The sequence below is a fragment of the Pinus tabuliformis genome, chromosome X (assembly GCF_031772625.1).
Source record: "Pinus tabuliformis cultivar Carrire ecotype Pingquan chromosome X, CPIR1, whole genome shotgun sequence".
Taxonomy (NCBI): domain Eukaryota; kingdom Viridiplantae; phylum Streptophyta; class Pinopsida; order Pinales; family Pinaceae; genus Pinus; species Pinus tabuliformis.
Window position 1 is genome coordinate 678,368,816 of NC_142308.1, and position 22,154 is coordinate 678,390,969.

Here is a 22,154-nt window from a genome sequence, read left to right on the forward strand (position 1 = left end):
TCAAGAACTGCAGACCAATGCCTTCATGCAAAACCAGCTTAAAAACAGTGCCTAGTATCCATTGGGCATGGAGTCAACTAAGCCTACAATAGAAACCTGTAAAAGAACATGATTACAATCACTAAGGCTTGAGAGCCTTAAACAACATAAATATTCAAAAACTGGTCAACTGATGGGCCATCAAAATTGTTTCTCCTGCTCTCGGCCCCTTCATCATAGAGCTTCAAAACAGGGTTTATTTTATCCTTTACCTCAAAAAGTTTAGGACATTTAAGCTTAATAGGTAAATATGGATCAAATTTCATCTCCCTTCTGTGTGCTCTCCTTCTTGGATGTTCTTTATGGGAGCCTTTGTACACCTGCTAAATAATCATTGCTGCTGTGTACTTATCTTTATCATCTATGGCTTGCATAATCAATATGAATGGTGCACCAATATGTTCATGTGTAGGGGACACAGAAACATGATCTGCTCCTAAATTTTTCTTTGAACAATCCTCATCCAAGGAGGAGTCCCAAAACTGTACATTCTCTTCCTCTGTCATCTGATAAGCTGCTTTTTCGATCTGAGTGGAGGCCACCTGAGCAGGTTTCAGAATATCAAGACTGAGATGATCAACTTCAGCCTTGAGAATAGAGCTATTTCCTGCCTCAGTGTTCAAGGGGCCACTGTGAGGGATTGTCATTTGATCAGACAGAGAAACATAAGATGATGGGGAGCTTTCTTCTCCCTTTTTAATCACTGGTCCGGGGACAAAAGCAGGCAGGCTAATTTGCAGATCTGCATAGCCATGTGAAGGTGAGCTAGCATCGAGCACAGATTCTTGGAGGACAAAGGGATCTGCTACTACTTGATTTTGTTGATCAGCTTGTTGTTTTGCAGCTACAACAAACTGGCAAATAGTGTCTTTGGACAATGCTTCTTCATAGGCAGCTCTGGTTAGGAAATGAGCACCTTCCAAACCATGGACCTCCTCCTCTTCAAACAGCTCTTCTTTCATGACTATATTTTGACAAAGGGTCTTCACCCTTTGATCTTCGTTTGTATCCTGATTTCTCTGCAAAATCTGCGAACGCTCATATGTTTCTCTATGTGGATTTGGCTTTGGAAAAGAGAATTCACAAGGAACTCCTGCTTCTTCATAATACTGCTCAGCCTTTAGTTTGGAAACTTCAGAGGCCAAAAACTCAATTATCCTAGCTAATTCATCTATCTTAGGCTCTGAGGATGATGAGGATACACCTCCCTGACTTCTTCTTTCAGCATCACCTTCGAGTCTTTCTGCAGCAATTATATTTGTTTCTACTTCAAAGGCTGCAGCTTGCATATCAGCGAAAGAAGTACATCTTCTTTCTCTTAACAGCATGCAGAATTGAGAATCGAAAGCATTAGCATAAGTAATCATAGCAGAAGAAGGGCTAGGTCTTACTTCAGCTGGCATTTTGTTGTACATATAATTAAATCTGATGTTAAATTTAGACATCATCTCACCATCTTCTCTCTGCAAGTTCCCAAATTCATCATGATAAAAGAGCAGATCTTTATTATTCCCCCAGTGCTTTAAAAATACATCATCTAGGGCCTCAATGTTTGCAACAGACCTAGGGGGTAATTCTTTAAACCATTTTCTAGCTTCCCCATCTAGGCTTTGAACAAAAACCCTCATCCAGACATCCTCTTCATTGATATCCAAGTTATCAGCATAACTATAAAATGCCTCTAAATGCTCTTCAGTTGTTACTCCTTCTGCACTAGTAAACTTAGGCATAAATTCTTGATAATCTCTTGCAGGCATGGCATTCAAAGGGGTAGGCAAGACTAAGGGTCCATACCTAGCAGCAACTATTCTTTCTATCTTTGTGAGGGCTTATTGGCTTGCCATGACTTAGGTATACGAAAGGGATACTGGTGGACCAAGTGGAATAGATCAATGAGAAGAATGACAGAAACCGAGGAATATGATGGACAACATGGATGCTTCTTTCAACTGAGGTCCGAAAGGGAAATGAATGACTAAGGAGCTGAATGAATCTCTGAAGGTATTTCTACACTAGCAGAGATACATAAAAATTCCAAGGCTTATTTGATCCTGATGCTCCTTACTGCGATATTTTCTTCTGCTGAATGCTCTTCTCAAGATCAGGGAATGGTTCAGCTGATGGTTTCTAAGGATTTCTACGAGCATGCCTCACCAACTGTGCCAGAACTGCAACGTGGAGTCGCCAAATGATGGTCTTCCTCCAGTGGAGCCGCCAGATAGATGATTACAACCAAAATATGTGTCCAAACCTTGTCTATCATCAAAGCTTGGAACTGTGTTGTTCTCCCAGGGAAGCTGAGCTTCAATCTCCTCTCCCCGACAACAGCGCCAATTAATGTTATCACCCCAAGAAACTCTCCTAGGTTGTATATCAGAGATGCTCGGGAACATTACAAACTCAACATAAAATGTTGGAAAATGGTCGATGAATAAAAGAAACGTTGCATATTCAAGCCAGATAACCACTTCTACTATGCTTAACCCCAGACATGGGTGAACACCCCCAGACTACAAGGCTTTAGACCACCAATTACTCACAGTTTAAGGAAAATGTGATGATGGAGAAGACTGACCACACCAACAGATGCACAGGATCCCGTGATGGCCGGCTGTAACCAGTTAAAAGGTCTGTAAATCTGTTTTTTAATACATAGACAGGATGACAACTCTCTGGCATTAAAACAACAGAAACCTGCATACAAATTCAATGAAACTAACTAGATTTTAACACAGAGGTGGGATGACAACCCCTCTAATGCTAAACATCCACAGCACATAAAAAAAAGTATAACAGGCACAGCCTGGAACAAAGAAGAAGAAGTGGACAGTGAGCAATTAACAGCAAAAAAAGCTTGCATTAGCTGAAAATGAAGACCAGACGCTGCAGGTATCATAGCAGTTACACTCTCCAGAAGTTGAACCTTATAGCAAGATAACACTCATCAACCCCTCTAACATTCTATCTCCGAGTATATATTGAGGTTGGTTTACAAAAACAGTCTGCTAAACTATGCGTGGAGGAGTCAATAAATGACCACCAACCACATTTACAATCTGAACTAGGCCTCTGCTGCAGTTTGAGAGCTTTAATGAACAAAATTGACCCTTCTGGATATTCTGTTGTCCTTCTCTGCTCAGATGGAATGCTGACCGAATGAATCCCATAAATGATAAATGTTTTAACTGCTCAAGGCAATCCTTTTTGTCCTTCGGCCATCTTGTCTTTAATTGCAGTTGTTGAAGCCTTAACTGTGCAGAGAGCAGGTAGATCATCCCCTTCATCTTTCGGGAGCACAAAACAGGTTACAGGCGAGAATAGAATGGTGGAAGCAGACTTGCATCAGAGGAATGAATCTCAGCCGTCAGATCATACAAATCAACGGCGGAGATCAGACTATGGCGGCCATTGGGAGGAAAACGATCGGGGTGAATGAGGGTCGTCGGATCACCGCCGAGTAGATCCGACGGTGATCGGGGACGAAAGATGCGCGGCAGATAGTCGGCGGGGACTGTACAGGACGGCGGTTTCATGGTTTCCCCGCACCGCTTTTGGCGTTGAGCGGTTTACGTACAGGGCGGGTGCGATCCAGTCAGGGTGAGCCACGTGGCCGGCGGGAAACCGCTTCCCCGCGGGCTAACAGTCGTGCAAGTTCACGATGCGGGGGCAGCGAAAAGCGTTGGATTATGGCAACGGATGATCTAACAGCATAAAAAGGTAAAGGGTTAACCGGGGGGTAATGTGACAGGGGTGGTATAGGCACGCAGTTAAATGCCTATGGTCATGTGGATTTAAACCTTGCGCTCGGGGGTTAAAACAAAAAAAAGGTTAATACGGGGATTTTAACAGGTTATCGGGTTTTTAAAGGTTTTAAATAAAAAAGCTTGAGAGCTAGGAAAAAAGGGTTAGAGGGTTATATTTTATATGCACGCGGTTATAAGGAAATGGTCATATGGCCATTTCAACTTTGCGCTCGGGCTAAGCACAAAAACCATTAAATGTAATTTGAAACAAAGGACCCCGGGAAAAAGGAGGATTGAGGATGAATGAGGCAGAAGGTGGCTTAAACATGGTTTATAGAAGACAACAGTAATAATGGAGTTAGGAGAACAAGGAGGATGAAAGGAAAGAAGGAAATGGAGGTAGCGGGGTTATAAGGGAATGATGCACATGAAGGAGAAAGAATACAATGAAGTTCTGCAAGCTCCTTTGCAACTGAAATCAGCATTGTTCAATCTGATTATAACCTTTAAACACTGAAGTTGTAGCAGAGCTAACACGACCCAAGAGCAAAGCATCACCCAGTGGTTCGTATGGGATTCGGGCGTTGAAGGGTCTGTTCATGATGGTTGATCCGGAGTACAGCATCACCCTGTGGTTCGTATAGGATTCGGGCATTAGGTCTCAGTTGCGTCGGGCCACCCAATTGGTCTACAGATTTGGATTGCTTGAGGGCAAGCAATATTGGGGTGGGAGGATTGTCATATTTCCATTTTTATTCTTCTTCATAGTACAACTAGGGTGGATTTCCAGGGTAGGGGATGGCCAGGTCAATCAGGAAAGTTTATGTCATCAGGGGTCTCGGTGGAGTTTTTATAGGATTTGATGGCATTCACTTGGCATATTCCATCATCCGCACAATTTGCCTTTGTTCCATCGCATTCCAACAACTTTCAAAAATCAGCGTTATTATTGGGCATAACTTAATTAATTATGCTCGAGGTGGCATTCCGGGGATATTAATTGATGGAGCACCTCAGTATAATAGCTCATTGGAGCTGGAATGAGAAGATCTACATGATGGGATGCTGAGATGAGACTTCCAATGGTCGAAGAGAGTATGGTGGGCGATTTTCCATTTTCCATAGTTAAAAATGACTTTAATTAATCATTTAATTAAGGAAAATTAATTACTTGGAAGAAAAGGGCCAAAAGTGACTTAAGTGAAATAAAATAAAATTAAAAGGTCACTTGATAAATTCAATGGAGGAGCTTTTAGAATAATAATAAAATAAGATGCTTCTAGAGGCTTGGAGATCTATAAAAGAGGAGGAGAAGGTCATTTGGAGACATCTTGGATTTGGTATTGTTTATTGTATGAGAGATTGAGAACCTAGTTCTCTACTTTAGCAGTAGCCCCAGGACGAAACCCTTGGGTGATTCAGTGAGAGTGGGCGAGCGCCCATCTCTTCCATTGGTGAATCCATTGAGGGTTCATAGGTTGCAATTATTTGATTTCTTGTTTCAGTTTGGAGGCCAGTTTCAGTATTATTATCTTGGAGGGTTGTTTCCAGCTATTATATTGGCATATATATTCTATATAATAAAGCTAGATTTTGTTGCTGCATTTCTCATTGTTCTTCATGTTGTGATTTTTAATGATATTTTTATGCAATTTATGGATTTATGGTTTGGGTTTTACATGGAAATCTTCTATTAAGTAGATGATAATTTTATGTGAAGGGTTTGTTCCAAATTTTTTTCATTCGAGACATTACATATATCCACACTAAGTGATTATGATGATTGTATAATATAAATAAATTAGTAGAATTACTAAATCAGTATGTTAGTTTTGTAGCATCGAATGTGTTCTAGCCACAAAATTTGGTGGAGAGGCTAAAATACATGAGATCTCCAAAACCCAGAAATCGTTTCTAGAAATTCCACCTAGAAATGACTTAATTAGATTATTAATCAGTTTTTAAATATTTCCTAAGTCTAAAATTAGGGAATATGACTAATTAATCAGAATTAATTAAGTTATGGTGTGAATGTTCTAAAAATTCACACGGATCGACTTCAAGTTAATCTTAGCTATCGATTAAGATCTCATATTGGTCGTTGAAGTCTCAACAGAGAATTATAAGAAGAAGTTGACAGGGCTTGGAAAAATTACACTTGAGCAGTACGATTTCATGAGCAGATCGATTTCCAGAGTAGCAACAGTCAGTGGCCAAAGAGAGAGCTAGTGAGATCGAAGCAGTGAGAGAGGGGCAGGGACAGTGAATCCGGAGGAAGATTTCCTGATCTGGTGAGTGCCTTTGCAGAGAGGCAGAGAAGCCACAGAGAGGCTAACATAGAGCAACACAGTAGCCTCTAGAGGAAAAGTTGAATTGTTGGGGAGAAGCAAAATTTCAATGCCAAAAGTTGGGCAGAGGTTACAGAGGCCAGGAGAGATGTTTTCCCAGATAGTAGTTAGTCATACAGCTTGAGGAGAAGTTGTTCCAAGCTGAGAGCAATAGCAATTGCGCTAGGGTGACGCAGTGACTGCACAAAGGCAATTTGGATGGCTCAATTTGAGCTGAGGTTAGTACTGGGATTTACCTGTGGAGTGAGGAATTTCTCCTCACTAGATTTTCTTGCCAGTATTTCGTTGTAGGATTGCTAGTTTCGACATCTAGTTGTACTTAGATTATTTCACTGTTGCACCAATTTCCCTGAGTTGGTTTTTTTTGGGGGACATTGGTCCAAAAATAACTGTGTTATTTTATGTGTGTGTACTAGTATTTCTTCCAGTGTTTTTCTTCCACAATTTATTTGTGAAGGTTGCAGTGTGATTGATTCAGTATTTGTTGTAGCTCACAGTAAATAAATTGTTAAATTTAATTAACAAGTAGGAGAATTATTTCCAGTTGCTGCAATAAAAATCGGGTTTCCGATTTTTCACACAATAAACCTATTTGACAAACACATTTAATTCTCTAATTAAATAAATCAATTTAATTCATTAAAAAAAAAAAAAAAACACTATTGAATAAACCTATTTAATTCATTTAATTAAATGAACCTATGGAATTTTTTTACTAAATTGGTGAACCAACCTGACCAAACTCAATTTGGTCATAAGAATCGAACGCCTCTAAAAATTGATTAAAATATAAGACATTCATGACAACATAGTTATCGACAAAGAAAGGAAATCATAGTTAAATAAAAATATGTGATGGTAAGACGATTGGGGGAAGGCTTGGAGGCAATGTGGTTTTGGGGATATAAGGGGGGAAGCAAAAAACAGAAGAGAGGAGAGCCACGATGAAGAATAGACCGCTTGAGTAAATCTGTGAACAGACTTGGAAACTTGAGCAATTGTTCTTGGAGTTTTGGGCACGGGGGCCGGTGTTTCAAAGTCTTCTGGGTTTGGGAACTAGAAAGATTGATCCCAAATAGGCTAGGAGGAAAAGGGTCAGTTTGGTAGCAGGAGCAACAACAGACCAAAAACACCTTCAAACGAGATTTTTAGGTAAGTACTTGCAAATGAATTGTTAAATTTAGAATATCTAGTTAAATTGCAAATATTAGGGCATTAGAATTGATGTTAATTGTTAAAGTTAGGTTCTTTGGTTAAATTCCAAAATTAGGATATTATATTACTTTTCAAGTTATATTTGTTTAAAAATATATTAATAATATTATAATAATAATAATTTTACCAAAATATCACATTGTCAAAATAAAATTTATTACAATTTATAGTAATTTAAAGGTTCAAACAAAGATAAATGAAAATGACAATTTAACTGAGGATAAGAAAAGACAAACAGTCACTTATTAAAATGCTTTTATGATTATTAAATCATCATGGAGTCATATACGGTGAGAACAAAATTGTAAAAAATTATTTTGTAACTAAAATTCCTAATACTATATATATGTGTGTGTGTGTGTGTGTGCGCGCAATAAACTTTAGGCATCGCATAATCTAAGAACTTACCTACTAGATTGTTATCATTTTTTTAACAATTATACTACATTAATTCTTAAAAACATATAAATCATAATATACAATATGATCCTTATACCTATAAAATTAAATTTAAAAAAAAGTGTTAAAACCCACTTCCATGGCCATAATAGGGCTAGAAAATGCTAGATAGTTTTACGAAGTGATACTATGAATTATGAACACCTGTGAATTACAAATAAGTATTATTGTTACACATAGTTATACATCAAAATAGATTAACTTGCAATTCAGGACAAGGAGGTAGCAATACCACCTCCTTGACCTCAGTATCAGTAACACTTGCAACCTCACGACATTCCTATGACAAAATGGGAAGTGATTTATATGGATTTTATTGTCGAACTACCTCTTACCCCACAAAGGCATAATGTCATTCTGGTTGTGGTGGATAAACTAACGAAAAACACCCATTTTATTCCTGTAAGAGATACTTATGAGGTTGCTGACGTAGCTCGAGTATTTATAAATGAAATCATTAGATTTCATGGAGTTCCTAAAAATATCATATCAGATAGAGATTCGCAATTCACTTCAAGGTTTTGGTCTTGAATGTAGTCAACTTTAGGAATTCAATTAAATTTAAGTATAACTTATCATACTGAGACTGATGCACTGATAGAAAGGGTGAACCAAATAATAAAAGATATGCTGAGGATGCATGTTATGGATCAACAAACACACTGGGAAATGTACTTGCCCTTGGTTGAATTTGCATATAATGACAATTACCATAGTTCAATTGGAATGTCTCCATTTGAAGCATTATATGGAAGACCTTGCAGAACACCGCTAAATTGGAACATGTTAGAGGACCGAGTGGTAGTAAGGTCAGAATTAATTCAAGAGATGGAAGAACAGGTAAAACAAATTAGACAACAGTTAAAGGAGGCACAAGATAGACAGAAAATTTATGATGATACTCATAGGACGGATAGGAATTATGAAGTAGGGGATCAAGTTTTTATCCGCATTAGACCAAACAAAAGCACCATCTGGTTTGGAAAAGGAACAAAGTTGTCGCACCAGTTTATTGGTCCATTTAAAGTTCTAGAAAAAGTTGGACCTGTCACATATCGTCTTGCATTTCCACCCCACTTGCATAAAGTTCATAAAGTTTTTCATGTACATGTATTAAGATATTGCATTATTAAAAAATCACATAACCATTAATGAAAGGAATTGCAGGTATTGGACGAGAAAGCCATTTGAGTCGAACCATTACATATACTGGAACGTAAAGTTCGATAGCTCAAGAATCGCTTGGTAGATCAAGTTAAGGTCCAGTGGGACAAGTATAGTCTTGGATTGACTACCTGGGAAGACATAGAGACCATATGCTAGAAATACCCCAACTTGTTTTGATTTTCAAGCACTTAAAACCTTAGTTTGTATATCTTTATTTATTTTGGTTGTATACTTGAAACTAACATTTTGAACTATTCAATAACTATGAAAGGGTACACATAAGAATGATTTCAAATTATTTGTTTAACATTGCTGGTACATGGATACCAATATGAAGTATGTTATTTGCTTAACATTGTTGGTACATGATATTAATATGAATTATGAATTATGTTATGGATGTGATGTCTATAATTTTTATTTTACATATCAACATGAATGATGAGATGGAAATAAAAGAATGACTACATTTGACTACTTAATATGAAAACTAACTTACAGATATATGGGCTAGACATAGCCAATACATTATATGAACTCAAAGATCAATATCATAGATAACAACATATTTGGAATGCATAGAAATTGTTATTTGAATACAATTGGCTTTGAATATATTGATGCATATGTTATAATGTGTGGACAAGTGTTTACATTGCAGATAGTATCATTACCAAACCGACTACGTGATGACAAAACTCCAAGAACAATTAAGGCTCAATGAGATTTCATGATAAAGCATTGACTTTGGTCCTACTAGGAGGGGTGGAGGTGTTGCTCACTGTTTATCCTCCAAAACCTGGAGTCATGGGAGAACTGTGCAAGTCACGCTCCCCTAAATGTGTGATGATGATTGCCATATGCCTACTGGGAAATCAGGTCGATATAGTTGACACTGACACCCTTGATGTTTATGAATGGTTAGATCAATATAGCTGACGACATGGCATATCCCAGTAGAAGATAGATAGGATGGGAGCGAAAGATATTAGGAAAGATAGAATGATTTTAGAATAGCTCAGAAGCTCTACTGGGGCAGGGCATGACTACTAAAGTTGTAAACCAATAAATATTTAAAACACAAATTTTAGAAGTGTTTTCACATTATAAATGAAATTCAATCTCGGAATGCAAACCTTGCACGACTATAATAATCAATAAAGTAATTATTGTTATACTATAAACCCTAACTTCGGGATGAAGTTTTAAAGGAAGGGTGTATGTAATGACTTATCTCGAATTATCGCCGAAAGTGATTATCACCATGCATATGAGACATGTATATGATAGCGACATATGCATGCATCACATGCATTGTGCTATATATATATATATATATATATATATATATATATATATCCACACTAGGTGATTATGATGATTGTATAATATAAATAAATTAGTAGAATTACTAAATCAATAAACCTATTAGAAAAACACATTTAATTCTCTAATTAAATAAATCCATTTAATTCATAAATTTAAAAAAAAAAACTAGTGAATAAACCCATTTAATTCATTAATTAAATAACCCTATATATATATATATATACACATATGATGATTGTATAATATAAATAAATCAGTAGAATTAATAAATCAATAAACCTATTAGAAAAACACATTTAATTCTCTAATTAAATCATTCCATTTAATTCTTTAAAAAAAAAAAAAACAAACTATTGAATAAACCTATTTAATTCATCAGTTAAAAAAACCTATTAAATAAATTAGTAGAATCACTAAATCAATAAACCTATTAGAAAAACACATTTATTTCTCTAATTAAATAAATGTATTAAATAAATCCATTTAATTCATTAAAAAAAACAAAAAAGAAAACAAAACTATTGAATAAACCTATTTAATTCATTAATTAAATGAACCTATGGAAATTCTTTAATAAATTCATGAACCAAACTAACCAAACTCAATTTGGTCATAAGAATCGACCACCTCTAAAAATTGGTTAAAATAAAAGACATTCATGACAACACAATTATTGATAGAGCAAGGAAATCATAGTTAAATAAAAATTTGTGATGTTGAGACGGTGGGGGGAAGGCTTGGAGGTGGTGGGGTTGGGGATATAAGTGGGGGACGCGAAGACAAAAGAGAGGAGAGCCACGATGAAGAATAGACCGCTTGAGTAAATCTGTGAATAGAATAGGAAACCTAAGCAGTTGTTCTTGGAGTTTTGGGCACGGAGGCCAAAATGTTAGTTTTTGTAGCATCGGAGGTGTTCTAATCTCGAAACTTTGTGGAGATGCTAAAACACATGAGTCCTCCATAACCCAAAAATCGTCTATGGAAATTCCACCTAGAAGTGTCTCAATTAGATTATTAACCTATTTTTTAATATTTCCTGTCTAAACTTAGGAAAATGGGTTAATTAATTAGAATTAATTGAGATAAGGTGTGAATCATCTAGAAACTCACACAAATCGAATCTGATATAATCTTAACCCTTGATTAGGTTTAAATTTTGGTTGTTGGAGGTCCAGCATAAGATTATAAGAAGAAGTCAATGGGTAGATGGAGAACACACACACCTGAGATCGATTTCCTTGGAGACTTCGATTTTCTAGAGGCAACAACTTGAAGAGCTCGAGCCAAAGAAGGAAGCAGAGACAAAGAGGGGTAGAGATAGTGAGTCTGGAGGAAATCACATAACCTTTAATGAAAGGAATTGCAGGTATCGAACGAGAAAACCATTTGAGTCGAACCATTACATACACTGGAACGTAAATTTCAATAGTGCAGGAATCGCTTGGTAGATCAAGTTAAGGTCAAATGGGACAAGTATAGTCTTGGATCGACTACCTAGGAAGACATAGAGACCATATGCTAGAAATGCCCCAACTTGTTTTGATTTTGAAGCACTTAAAACCTTAGTTTGTATATCTTTACTTATTTTGGTTGTATACTTGAAACTAACATTTTGAACTATTCAATAACTATGAAAGGTTACACATAAGAATGATTTCAAATTATTTGTTTAACATTGCTAGTACATGGATACCAATATGAAGTATGTTATTTTCTTAACATTGTTGGTACATGATATTAATATGAATTATAAATTATGTTATGGATGTGATGTCTATAATTTTTATTTTACATATCAACATGAATGATGAGATGGAAATAAAAGACTGACTACATTTGACTACTTAATATGAAAGCTAACTTACAGATATATGGGCTAGACATAGCCAATACGTTATATGAATTTAAAGATCAATATCATAGATAACAACATATTTGGAATGCATAGAAATTGTTATTTGGATACAATTGGCTTTGAATATGTTGATGAATATGTTATAATGTGTGGACAAGTGTTTACATTGCAGATAGTATCATTACCAAACCGACTACGTATGACAAAACTCCAAGAACAATTAAAGCTCAATGAGGTTTCATGATAAAGCATTGACCTTGGTCCTACTAGGAGGGGTGGAGGTGTTGCCCACTGTTTATCCTCCAAAACCTGGAGTCATGGGAGCACTGTGCAAGTCACGCTCCCCTAACTGTGTGATGATCACTGCCATATGCCTACTGGGAAATCAGGTCGATATAGTTGACACTGACACCCTTGATGTTTATGAATGGTTAGATCAATATAGCTGACGACATGGCATATCCCAGTAGAAGATAGATAGGATGGGAGCGAAAGAGATTAGGAAAGATAGAATGATTCTAGAATAGCTCAGAAGCTCTGCTGGGGCAGGGCATGACTACTAAAGTTGTAAACCAATAAATATTTAAAACACAAATTTTAGAAGTGTTTTCACATTATAAATGAAAATTCAATCTCAAAATGCAAACCTTGCACAACTATAATAATCAATAAAGTAATTATTGTTATACTATAAACCCTAACTTCGGGATGAAGTTTTAAAGGAAGGGTGTATGTAATGACTTATCTCGAATTATCGCCAAAAGTGATTATCATCATGCATACAAAACATGTATATGATAGCTACATATGCATGCATCACATGCATTGCGCTATATATATATATATATATATATATATATATTCACACTAGGTGATTATGATGATTGTATAATATAAATAAATTAGTAGAATTACTAAATCAATAAACCTATTAGAAAAACACATTTAATTCTCTAATTAAATAAATCCATTTAATTCATAAAAAAAAAAAAACAAAAAAAAACTATTGAATAGACCTATTTAATTCATTAATTAAATGAACCTATGGAAATTCTTTAATAGATTCATGAACCAAACTAACCAAACTCATTTTGGTCATAAGAATCGACCACCTCTAAAAATTGGTTAAAATAAAAGACATTCATGACAACACAATTATTGATAGAGCGAGGAAATCATAGTTAAATAAAAATTTGTGATGTTGAGACGGTGGGGGGAAGGCTTGGAGGTGGTGGGGTTGGGGATATAAGTGGGGGACGCGAAGACAGAAGAGAGGAGAGCCACGATGAAGAATAGACCGCTTGAGTAAATCTGTGAATAGAATAGGAAACCTAAGCAGTTGTTCTTGGAGTTTTGGGCACGGAGGCCAAAATGTTAGTTTTTGTAGCATCGGAGGTGTTCTAATCTCGAAACTTTGTGGAGATGCTAAAACACATGAGTCCTCCATAACCCAAAAATCGTCTATGGAAATTCCACCTAGAAGTGTCTCAATTAGATTATTAACCTATTTTTTAATATTTCCTGTTTAAACTTAGGAAAATGGGTTAATTAATTAGAAATTTAGAATTAATTGAGATAAGGTGTGAATCATCTAAAAACTCACACGAATCGAATCCGATATGATCTTAACCCTTGATTAGGTTTTAATTTTGGTTGTTGGAGTTCTAGCATAAGATTATAAGAAGAAGTCAATGGGTAGATGGAGAACACACACACCTGAGATTGATTTCCTTGGAGACTTCGATTTTCTAGAGGCAGCAGCTTGAAGAGCTCGAGCCAAAGAAGGAAGCAGAGACAAAGAGGGGCATAGATAGTGAGTCTGGAGGAAAGATTTTCCAAATCTCGAGAGTCAGCAGTAGAAGGGTCATATTTCTCAGTGGAACTGCATAGAGGCAACGCAGAAGGCTTCAGAGGGAGATCGATTTTTTTGAAGGAGAGAGAAATCCAGTTGCCATTGGTCTGGAAATTCTCCGGGAGGCCAAGTGAATTTCTCCCAGAGGCGGTCATCCAGGAAGTCATTTTCTTTGCAGTTCCGAGCCTAGCAAGTTAGGGTCAATGCAAGCACTGCGCAGAGGCACACACAGAGGTTGTACAACTGGCCAAATTTGTCAGTTGTTGGAGCAAGATCAGGTGTGGTGTTGAGGTATTTGCTTCACAAATATTTCGGCCAGTTTATTCTGCTGATTGGATTGCTAGTTGAGCATCCATAGATTGTACGCAGAAATTCACTGCAAGCATAATAATATAAAACCCTTAGTTGTTGCAATGATTTTCCCAAGTTGGGGTTTTTCGGGGACTTCTGTCCAAAAATAAGTGTGTCAAAATTTTTATGTGTGTGCTACAATATTTCTTAGTTTCCAGTGCTATTATTTTCCGCAGTTTTATTTGTGAAGGTTGCATTGTGATTTATTCGATATTTGTTGTAGCAAATAAATTGTTAATTAATTAACAATTAGAAGAATTAATTTCGGTGTTGCAATAGGATTTCAAACTTGAAATTTTCACATGGTATTACAGCATGTTTTATCAGACAGGGAAGCTCAGAAGCAGAAGCAAAAATTTGCTATTCAAGAGGGAGCAACAGGACGAATTTTTGGAGGTTGCGCAGAGTTTGAGCCAGGCAGATCGAGTTGCTTGGGGAAGCTCGATTTTTAAGTGTAGGTTAGCAGAAAAATTTGGCTTGCTAGTTGAGTGGTTCCAGCGAGCAGAGAGAGCAGCAATAGCTCAAATTTTCACTAGGTAGATTCCTTGTTTGGGCGCAGAGGGTTTTCCTGCAGTTTGCAGAAGCAGAATCAACATCGGGTGGAAGAGAAATAACACACAGAAGAAGGAAATTTCTCTCAGGCGATTTCGCATTTTAGAAATCCAAATTTCCTGTTGCAGATTGGCAGGAGTTGTGGGTAGAATTCCTCGCTCCAGAAGGGAGTGCGTGTAGCAGATCCAACAGCCGAGCAGAGGGAAAGAGGGAGATTTTCGATCAGATTTGAGATGGCCACAACTGGGCTTAGAGATCAGGATAGGTTGGAGGGAGCCTCCAACTATGTCATATGGAAGACTAGGATGTCCTTCCTTATGGATGAATTTGGCCTGAAAGCCTATGCAGAGAATCTGGTGGCAATACCCCAGAACCCTGATCAGCTAAAGGAGTAAAGAAAAGAGATGGCAAACGCGAAGCAGATAATCTTGGATGGAGTCTGAGATCATATAGTCTCACATGTGGTAGACAAAGGTATGGCCAAAGAAATGTGGGATGCTCTCTCCAAGCTATATCAGAGTACTTCCGAACAGAGGAAGATGTTCCTACAAAAGAAGTTGAGGAGCATCAGGAAGCAGAAAGGCGAAAGCATAGACGCCTTCTTCACCAGGATTCAGGAAGTCCAAGACCATCTTGCAGCCATTTGGGAGGCACCCCAACCTAAAGAGCTTGTACAATTGGCACTGAATAGTTTCTCATAGGAATGGCAGATGTTTCTCCAAAGTATCTTGGGCATAAATACATTTCCTAAATGGGACAGGGTGTGGTCCGACCTACAGCAGGAGGATTTGAGGCGGGCTCTAGTAAAGAGCACCATCAGCGGCAACAGTAGCAGGGGACCGAAGTGTGAAGAGGAGAATGTGGCCCTAGCATCAAAGGGTCCTAGTCAGGGATAGGGGGGAAAGAAGAAGAAGGACCTGTTAAAGGTCAAGTGCTTCAGATGTGGTGAGTTCGACCACTACAATACACAGTGTCCTCTTAGGAAGAAGGACAAGCAGGAGAAGTAGGACCAGGCGGCAGCGTCTGCTGAGATTAATAGGTTGTCCTCCAAGCTGGAGGATTTTGCAATGCATATACCTCCAAGAGTGAGGTGGGGTGATATGGAATTACAGTCCCAGAGTTGTAGATTTGGGCAGGATCCTTGAGGTATCCTCCTCATAGATCCTTACCTAGCTACAGTGGGCCACAGTATTCAGTAGCAGGATGGATCAGTTTCAGTGATGCAGTTAGATTACCCGAGTGATAGTTGCAAACTAGTGGTAGTCAGGGGCGGAGGAGTGCAGAGCAGTGTTGGCAGCAAAGGAGGAGGCTCAGTAGTAGAGTCAGCAGCAACGCAAATTCTTCAGTGGACAGTGCAATGGTTAGTTGGAGTCAGATGCTCAGAAGATAGATGCAGCATGAGATACAATTGATTCAGTATTTAGGATGCTTCTGAGTTGCAGTTGTAGCAACAATAGTTGAGAGGGAGTTGCGGTGCAGATGGAGAGTTGGCAGCAACATAGATGCAACGTCAAAGTTGCGCAGTGGTTGGTGAGCAATGGCCAGACATCAGCATCGTATAGAGGGTGATGCAGAGATAGGGTGTTGTAGCAGTAGTGCGGCACTAGAACACCTTCCTCGCTAAGAGGGAGTGTTAGTTTTTGTAGCATTAGAGGTGTTCTAGTCTCGAAACTTTGTGGAGAGGCTAAAACACAGGAGTTCTCCATAACCCAAAAATCGTTTCTAGAAATTCCACCTAGAAGTGTTTCAATTAGATCATTAACCCATTTTTTAATATTTCCTAAATCTAAACTTAGGAAAAGGAGTTAATTAATCATAATTAATTGATATAAGGTGTGACTCATCTAGAAACTCACACGGATCGACTCTAATATGATCTTAACCCTTGATTAAGTTTTAATCTTGGTCGTTGGAGGTCTAGCAGAAGATAATAAGAAGTCGATAGGTAGATAGAGAACGCACACTCCTAAGATCGATTTCCTTGGAGAGTTCAATTTTCCAGAGGCAGCAGCCGAAAGAGTTCGAGCCAGAGAAGGAAGCAAAGACAGAGAGGGGCAGGGACAGTGAGTTTGGGAGAAAGTTTTTCCAGATCCAGAGAGTCAGTGACAGAAGGGTCGTATTTCCTAGTGGAGTGTGAAGAGGCAGTGCAAAAGGCTTCAGAGGGAGATTGATTTTGCTGAAGGAGAGAGAAATTCAGTTGTTGTTGGTCTGGAAATTCTCTAGAAGGTTAAACGAATTTCTCCCAAAGGCAGAGTCAGCTAGGACGTCATTTTCTTGCAGTTTCGAGCATAGCGAGTTAGGGTCAGCGCAAGCACTACGCAGAGGTTATACAATTGCCCAGATTTATCAGTTGTCGGAGCAGGATCAGGCATGGCGTTGAGGTATTTGCCTTATAGATATTTTGGCTAGTTTATTCTGTTGATTGGATTGTCAGTTGAGCATCCATAGATTGTACTCAGAAATTCACTGTTGTATAATAATATAAAACCCTCAATTGTTGCACCAGTTTTCCCAAGTTAGATTTTTCCGGGGACTTTTGACCAAAAATAAGTGTCAAAATTTTTGTGTGCGCACTAGAATATTTCTCAGTTTCCGACGCTATTATTTTTTGCAGTTCTATTTGTGCAGGTTGCAGTGTGATTTATTTGATATTTGCGGTAACAAATAAATTGTTAATTAATTAACAATTAGAAGAATTAATTATAGTCGCTGCAATAGGATTTCAGACTTGAAATTTTTACACAAAATACCTCTATTTCGAAATATTTTGGGTCTAGAAACTGGATAGGTTGATCCCAGATAGACTGTTAGGAAAAGATCGGTTTGGTAGCAGGAGCAGTAGCAACAACAAACCATAAATGCCTTCAAACGAGATTTTCAGGTAAATACTTGCAAATGAATTGTTAAATTCAGAATATTTGATTAAATTGCAAAAATTAGGGCATTAGAATTGATGTTAATTATTAAATTTAGGTTCTTTGGTTAAATTCCAAAATTAGGGTATTAGAGAATGAGAGCATGATGTGTATGACATGGCATTGAATACCCCCTTAAGGTTGGGCATGTCATCGCCCACTAAGGGTTGGGACAATCATGGGTTCCTTAATGATGTTGGGGGCTCACATAAGGGGTCCTAGGAACCAGGATGATGGCCATGATGATAGGCGGTAGAGCTCATGCTTGGCTTTTGCCCAAGTGCTAAATTCTTATGTCTCGACCATCTTTTGCAATTTATGTTACATTTCCTGTTTAAGTGGCCAAATTATGCTTTTAACTTTCTTTTTAGCTACATCAACCTCCGGGGCATCGTTCCAAGGCCGGCCCAAAGTGTGGACAAGGAGAGGGTGAGACTAACTCCTTGTGGACCCAATAGACAAATGTTGACCCGTATGGGAAAAAATGTGGAAAGAAATTATAATGAGCGGAGGGGAGTGATATATGTGGTGTCAGGAAGTAGGGCCATGCAACCAAAATCGAGGTTTCCCATGTAGTGCCATTTCTAAAGCTAATGGCCAATAAAGGAGATCCCATGGGACTAGGATACAAGACTAACCATGAAGTTGGACAAGGGGACAAGAATACAAACCAAGCCCATTCTTTTTGTCGAATCCCCCCAATAATCTATGTCCAGATGTGTCCATGATAAGTAAGCAAAAACACCCAATTACATAATGAAAAGCCATACCCTCGGGTTTGGAAGGCCCACCTTAAAACATACAATCATAATAGATGGGTGAGGGCACATAATAGCCGGCTCAGGTGGTAGAGAATGGTGGCACATCGAGCTATCTGGTGGCTGCAAGGGGCTGTTGGCTGTTGGCTGAAGACAAATCTAGGAGAAAAATTCTCCTCTAGGGGTCACCCACTGATGTTGGGTAACAGGGATAATATCCATCCACGGAATAGAGGGGGAATAGTTACTAAGGTGATAGTGGTGGTTGATCGTTGCCCTTAATTTAGAGTTCTTAGTGAGACTTTGCTTTAGGGTGCTAGATTTTTCATTAACAGGATCAAAATCACTAAATTAGAGCATGCAAATCTAGTGACTCCAAATGAGATACAATCAGCTTGAATAGAGAAGGCAAGTTAACAACATGACTCAAATAAACCATGGCTTAAATTGGAAGGTGATTCAAACTTGTTACATCCATCAACACATCTACTAGATGAAGACTACATGCAAAGGATACCGAGTCTTGAGGTCCATAGAAACAATCCAATCCATCCTACATTCGATCCTTCCCCTCTCTATAATTGATCCAAGTGAACCAACTGCCATAGTCAAGCCCCTTTTGTTTCCATTTAGGGTCAAATATTTGAAGGGAGTCCTTAAATCAACAGTGTCTGCTTCTCCGCACCATTAACCACTAAACCTAGACTGCTACATCTGTTACACTCCCACTCCACCATCTTCAACTCCCCTCCAACAATCCACTCGGTTGTTGGAAGAGAGGAAGCCATCCAATCACAAACTCTACTATGCTCCATGTTGAGGTTAGATCATAAACCGACTGCAAACCAATCAACAAGTCCTAGATTAAAAGAGTGACCCAAACACACCAATCCTTTGGATCCAAGCCAAAAGCTATTGCAAAGTTTTGCAAATACAAGAAGGCAACCACCACCCCTCCACTCCGCTAAAAATTATCTGAAGTCCAAAAAGGGCCATTCCAACAATAATTAATCTGATTTTGACAGTTGAAACCCACCGACTTGACTTCCTATATGAAAACCGTATGTGGTAGGAATGTGCAATGATGATTCTCAGTCACAAATAGATTGTTAGAGGAATTGGTATTCTTCTCTTCAAAGTTTTCCTGAGCTTTTGTTAAGTCTGAGACAAAGTCTTACTCTCTGGCCACCTTGAGCTTTTTACCGAGTTGAGTTTTGTCACTTTGGCAAGGGAACTTACCTACTCAAGGCAAATGGTTATGTGAATCCTTTTTTTAACAGCAGTTTTCCGACTCACAGCATAAAGTGTGGTCACTTTCTCCTAAGCAGGAAAAAATTGATGAGATGTCCTAATATTAATGTCAAAAAAGTGGATGTAATATTGTTAAATAAGCTTTTTTATTCTTCTTGTACCATTTACTCTTTTATCTTCTCCACTTCAGTGTTTCATCCGAGATTTTTCCCTCTATGAATGAGCCTGACTTAAAATGCTACGCACTGTACTTTATCTTATATATGCACAATATGATATAGAGTGCACAGAATGTACAGGTAGTAAATACTTCTCTCACGTGTGATCAGCACAGTATCAATTTATTCTTAAAAAATGGCAAGTAATAGATAGAATCCATGTAACTATTCGAACTTGACCTGGCTATAATGCCTTTGTATCTAAAGAAGGTAACATATGTGTGGTAAATGGAATTGTAGGTTCTATGTTCTAAATGGTGGTTGTTAAATAAGCTTATTTATTCTTCCTGTACCATTTACTCTTTTATCTTCTCCACTTTAGTGTTTCATCCGAGAATTTTCCCTTTAATGGGAGCCTTACTTAAAATGCTACGCACTGTACTTTATCTTATATACGCACAATACGATATAGAGTGCACAGAATGTACAGGTAGCAAATACTTCTCTCATGTGTTTCTGTGATCTCGTCTTATTGCTTCCATGTTCATTGCTTTCTCTCTTATCAGCTATGGACGTGCGTGATACTTTTATTTCCTATGTTTTTTGTGTATGCTCATGATTTAGAGAGAATGTAAATGAAAATCTTTTGGGTCTAACTGGTTGTACTATGCTGATTATGCTCAACAGATCAGCCAATAATTCATCGAGATGTAAAATCTTCAAACATCCTCTTGACTGAAACTTTCCGGGCCAAGGTTGCTGACTTTGGCTTTTCCAGAATTGGTCCATCGGAAGCAAATGAAACCCATATTTCAACTCAAGTTAAGGGAACTGCAGGTTACCTTGATCCAGACTATCTGAAGACATATCAGCTAACACAGAAAAGTGATGTTTATTCATTTGGAATTTTACTAGTAGAAATTCTTACTGGACGACGCCCCATAGAGTTCAAGAAGGAAATTGAGGAGCGGATCACTATCAGATGGGTAATCTTTGGAATATATATTTTTTAGCATCTTCTCTGAAATTTACATTGATGTTGGAATGTCTTTCTGAAGCCAATATATAAAATTTCTATTGTTCATTGTTATAGATAAGAATGTTAGTTTTGGCAGTATGGATGGATTATTTCTGCAAAGCTACAGCAGACATAACTCTCTTATCTTATGCTATTTCCATTTAAGTTTGGGGCTATGCTAAGACATTTGTGGCCATTTCCAGGCTTTCTCCAAATTCAATGGAGGTAGGGCAACTGAAATTTTGGATGAACACTTGGTAAGAGTTCCAGGGATAGACACGGTGGCGGAAAAGTTGTTCGAACTGGCATTTCAATGTTCTGCGCCTATGAAATCAGACAGACCAACTATGAAGCAAGCAGGAGAGCAACTTTGGGCTATAAGAAAAAGCTATCAGGCATTGAAGTTGAGAGATAATCTTAATTATAACTGATTTTTTAATATTTGTTTTATAGGGCTACCTCAAAACAAATCTAATGTTGTGTCCTTTTTTAAGGGATAACAGCAATTATTTGGAAGCTCCACGTCTTGTACATTTTTTAACACTGTAACTGAAGTATGGATGTGATCAGCGCAGTATAAATTTATTCTTAAAAAATAGCAAGTATTAGATAGAATCCATGTAACTATTCGAACTTGACCTGGCCATAATGCCTTTGTATCTAAAGAAGGTAACATATGTGTGATCTGCTAATTCAACGTGTTCTATTAGTAGTCCTGAGATGTAAATGTAATCAAACTGACAATCTGTGTTCTGGATTGAAGTTCCTTTTTAATAGTCTTTGAGAAGGTTCAGTAAATGGAATTGTAGGTGCTACATGGTGGTGGCAAAGGAAGAGCTCAATTCAATGTCAAAATAGACTGATATTCAGTATCTTATGTGGTTGAAATGTAGTGGTTTTCGACAATAAATAATAAGTTGCCCTTAAAGTGAGTTTGGCACTAAGAACATGTTGAAATATATCAATATTATTCATCATGCTATGTTGCAAATTCATTGAATTTAAAAGAGCGAATTCACATACAACCAAATTATTTGCTACTATCTGGGTCTTAAAAATCATAGTCACATGTGAAATGGACAAAGCAGAACTGAATAGCTTTTAGCAGTGCATTTTGCTTCTGGATGTAAGCATACAGGTAGTG

At 37.8% G+C, this 22,154-nt stretch overlaps 1 protein-coding gene across 11 annotated transcripts in view; it reads left to right on the forward strand.

Annotated features, from left to right (window-relative positions):
• LOC149141796 (calmodulin-binding receptor-like cytoplasmic kinase 3) overlaps window positions 1-21,808 on the forward strand; it is a 322,579-nt gene extending 300,771 nt beyond the window's left edge. For all 11 annotated transcript variants that reach the window (XM_089450428.1, XM_089450429.1, XM_089450431.1 and 8 more), the window contains 2 exons: window positions 20,680-20,978; window positions 21,214-21,808. In XM_089450428.1, the coding sequence (XP_089306554.1) occupies window positions 20,680-20,978; window positions 21,214-21,441 (527 nt within the window). In that variant the 3' untranslated portion in view covers window positions 21,442-21,808. The remainder of the gene's footprint in view (window positions 1-20,679; window positions 20,979-21,213) is intronic.
• Window positions 21,809-22,154: the final 346 nt, after the last annotated feature.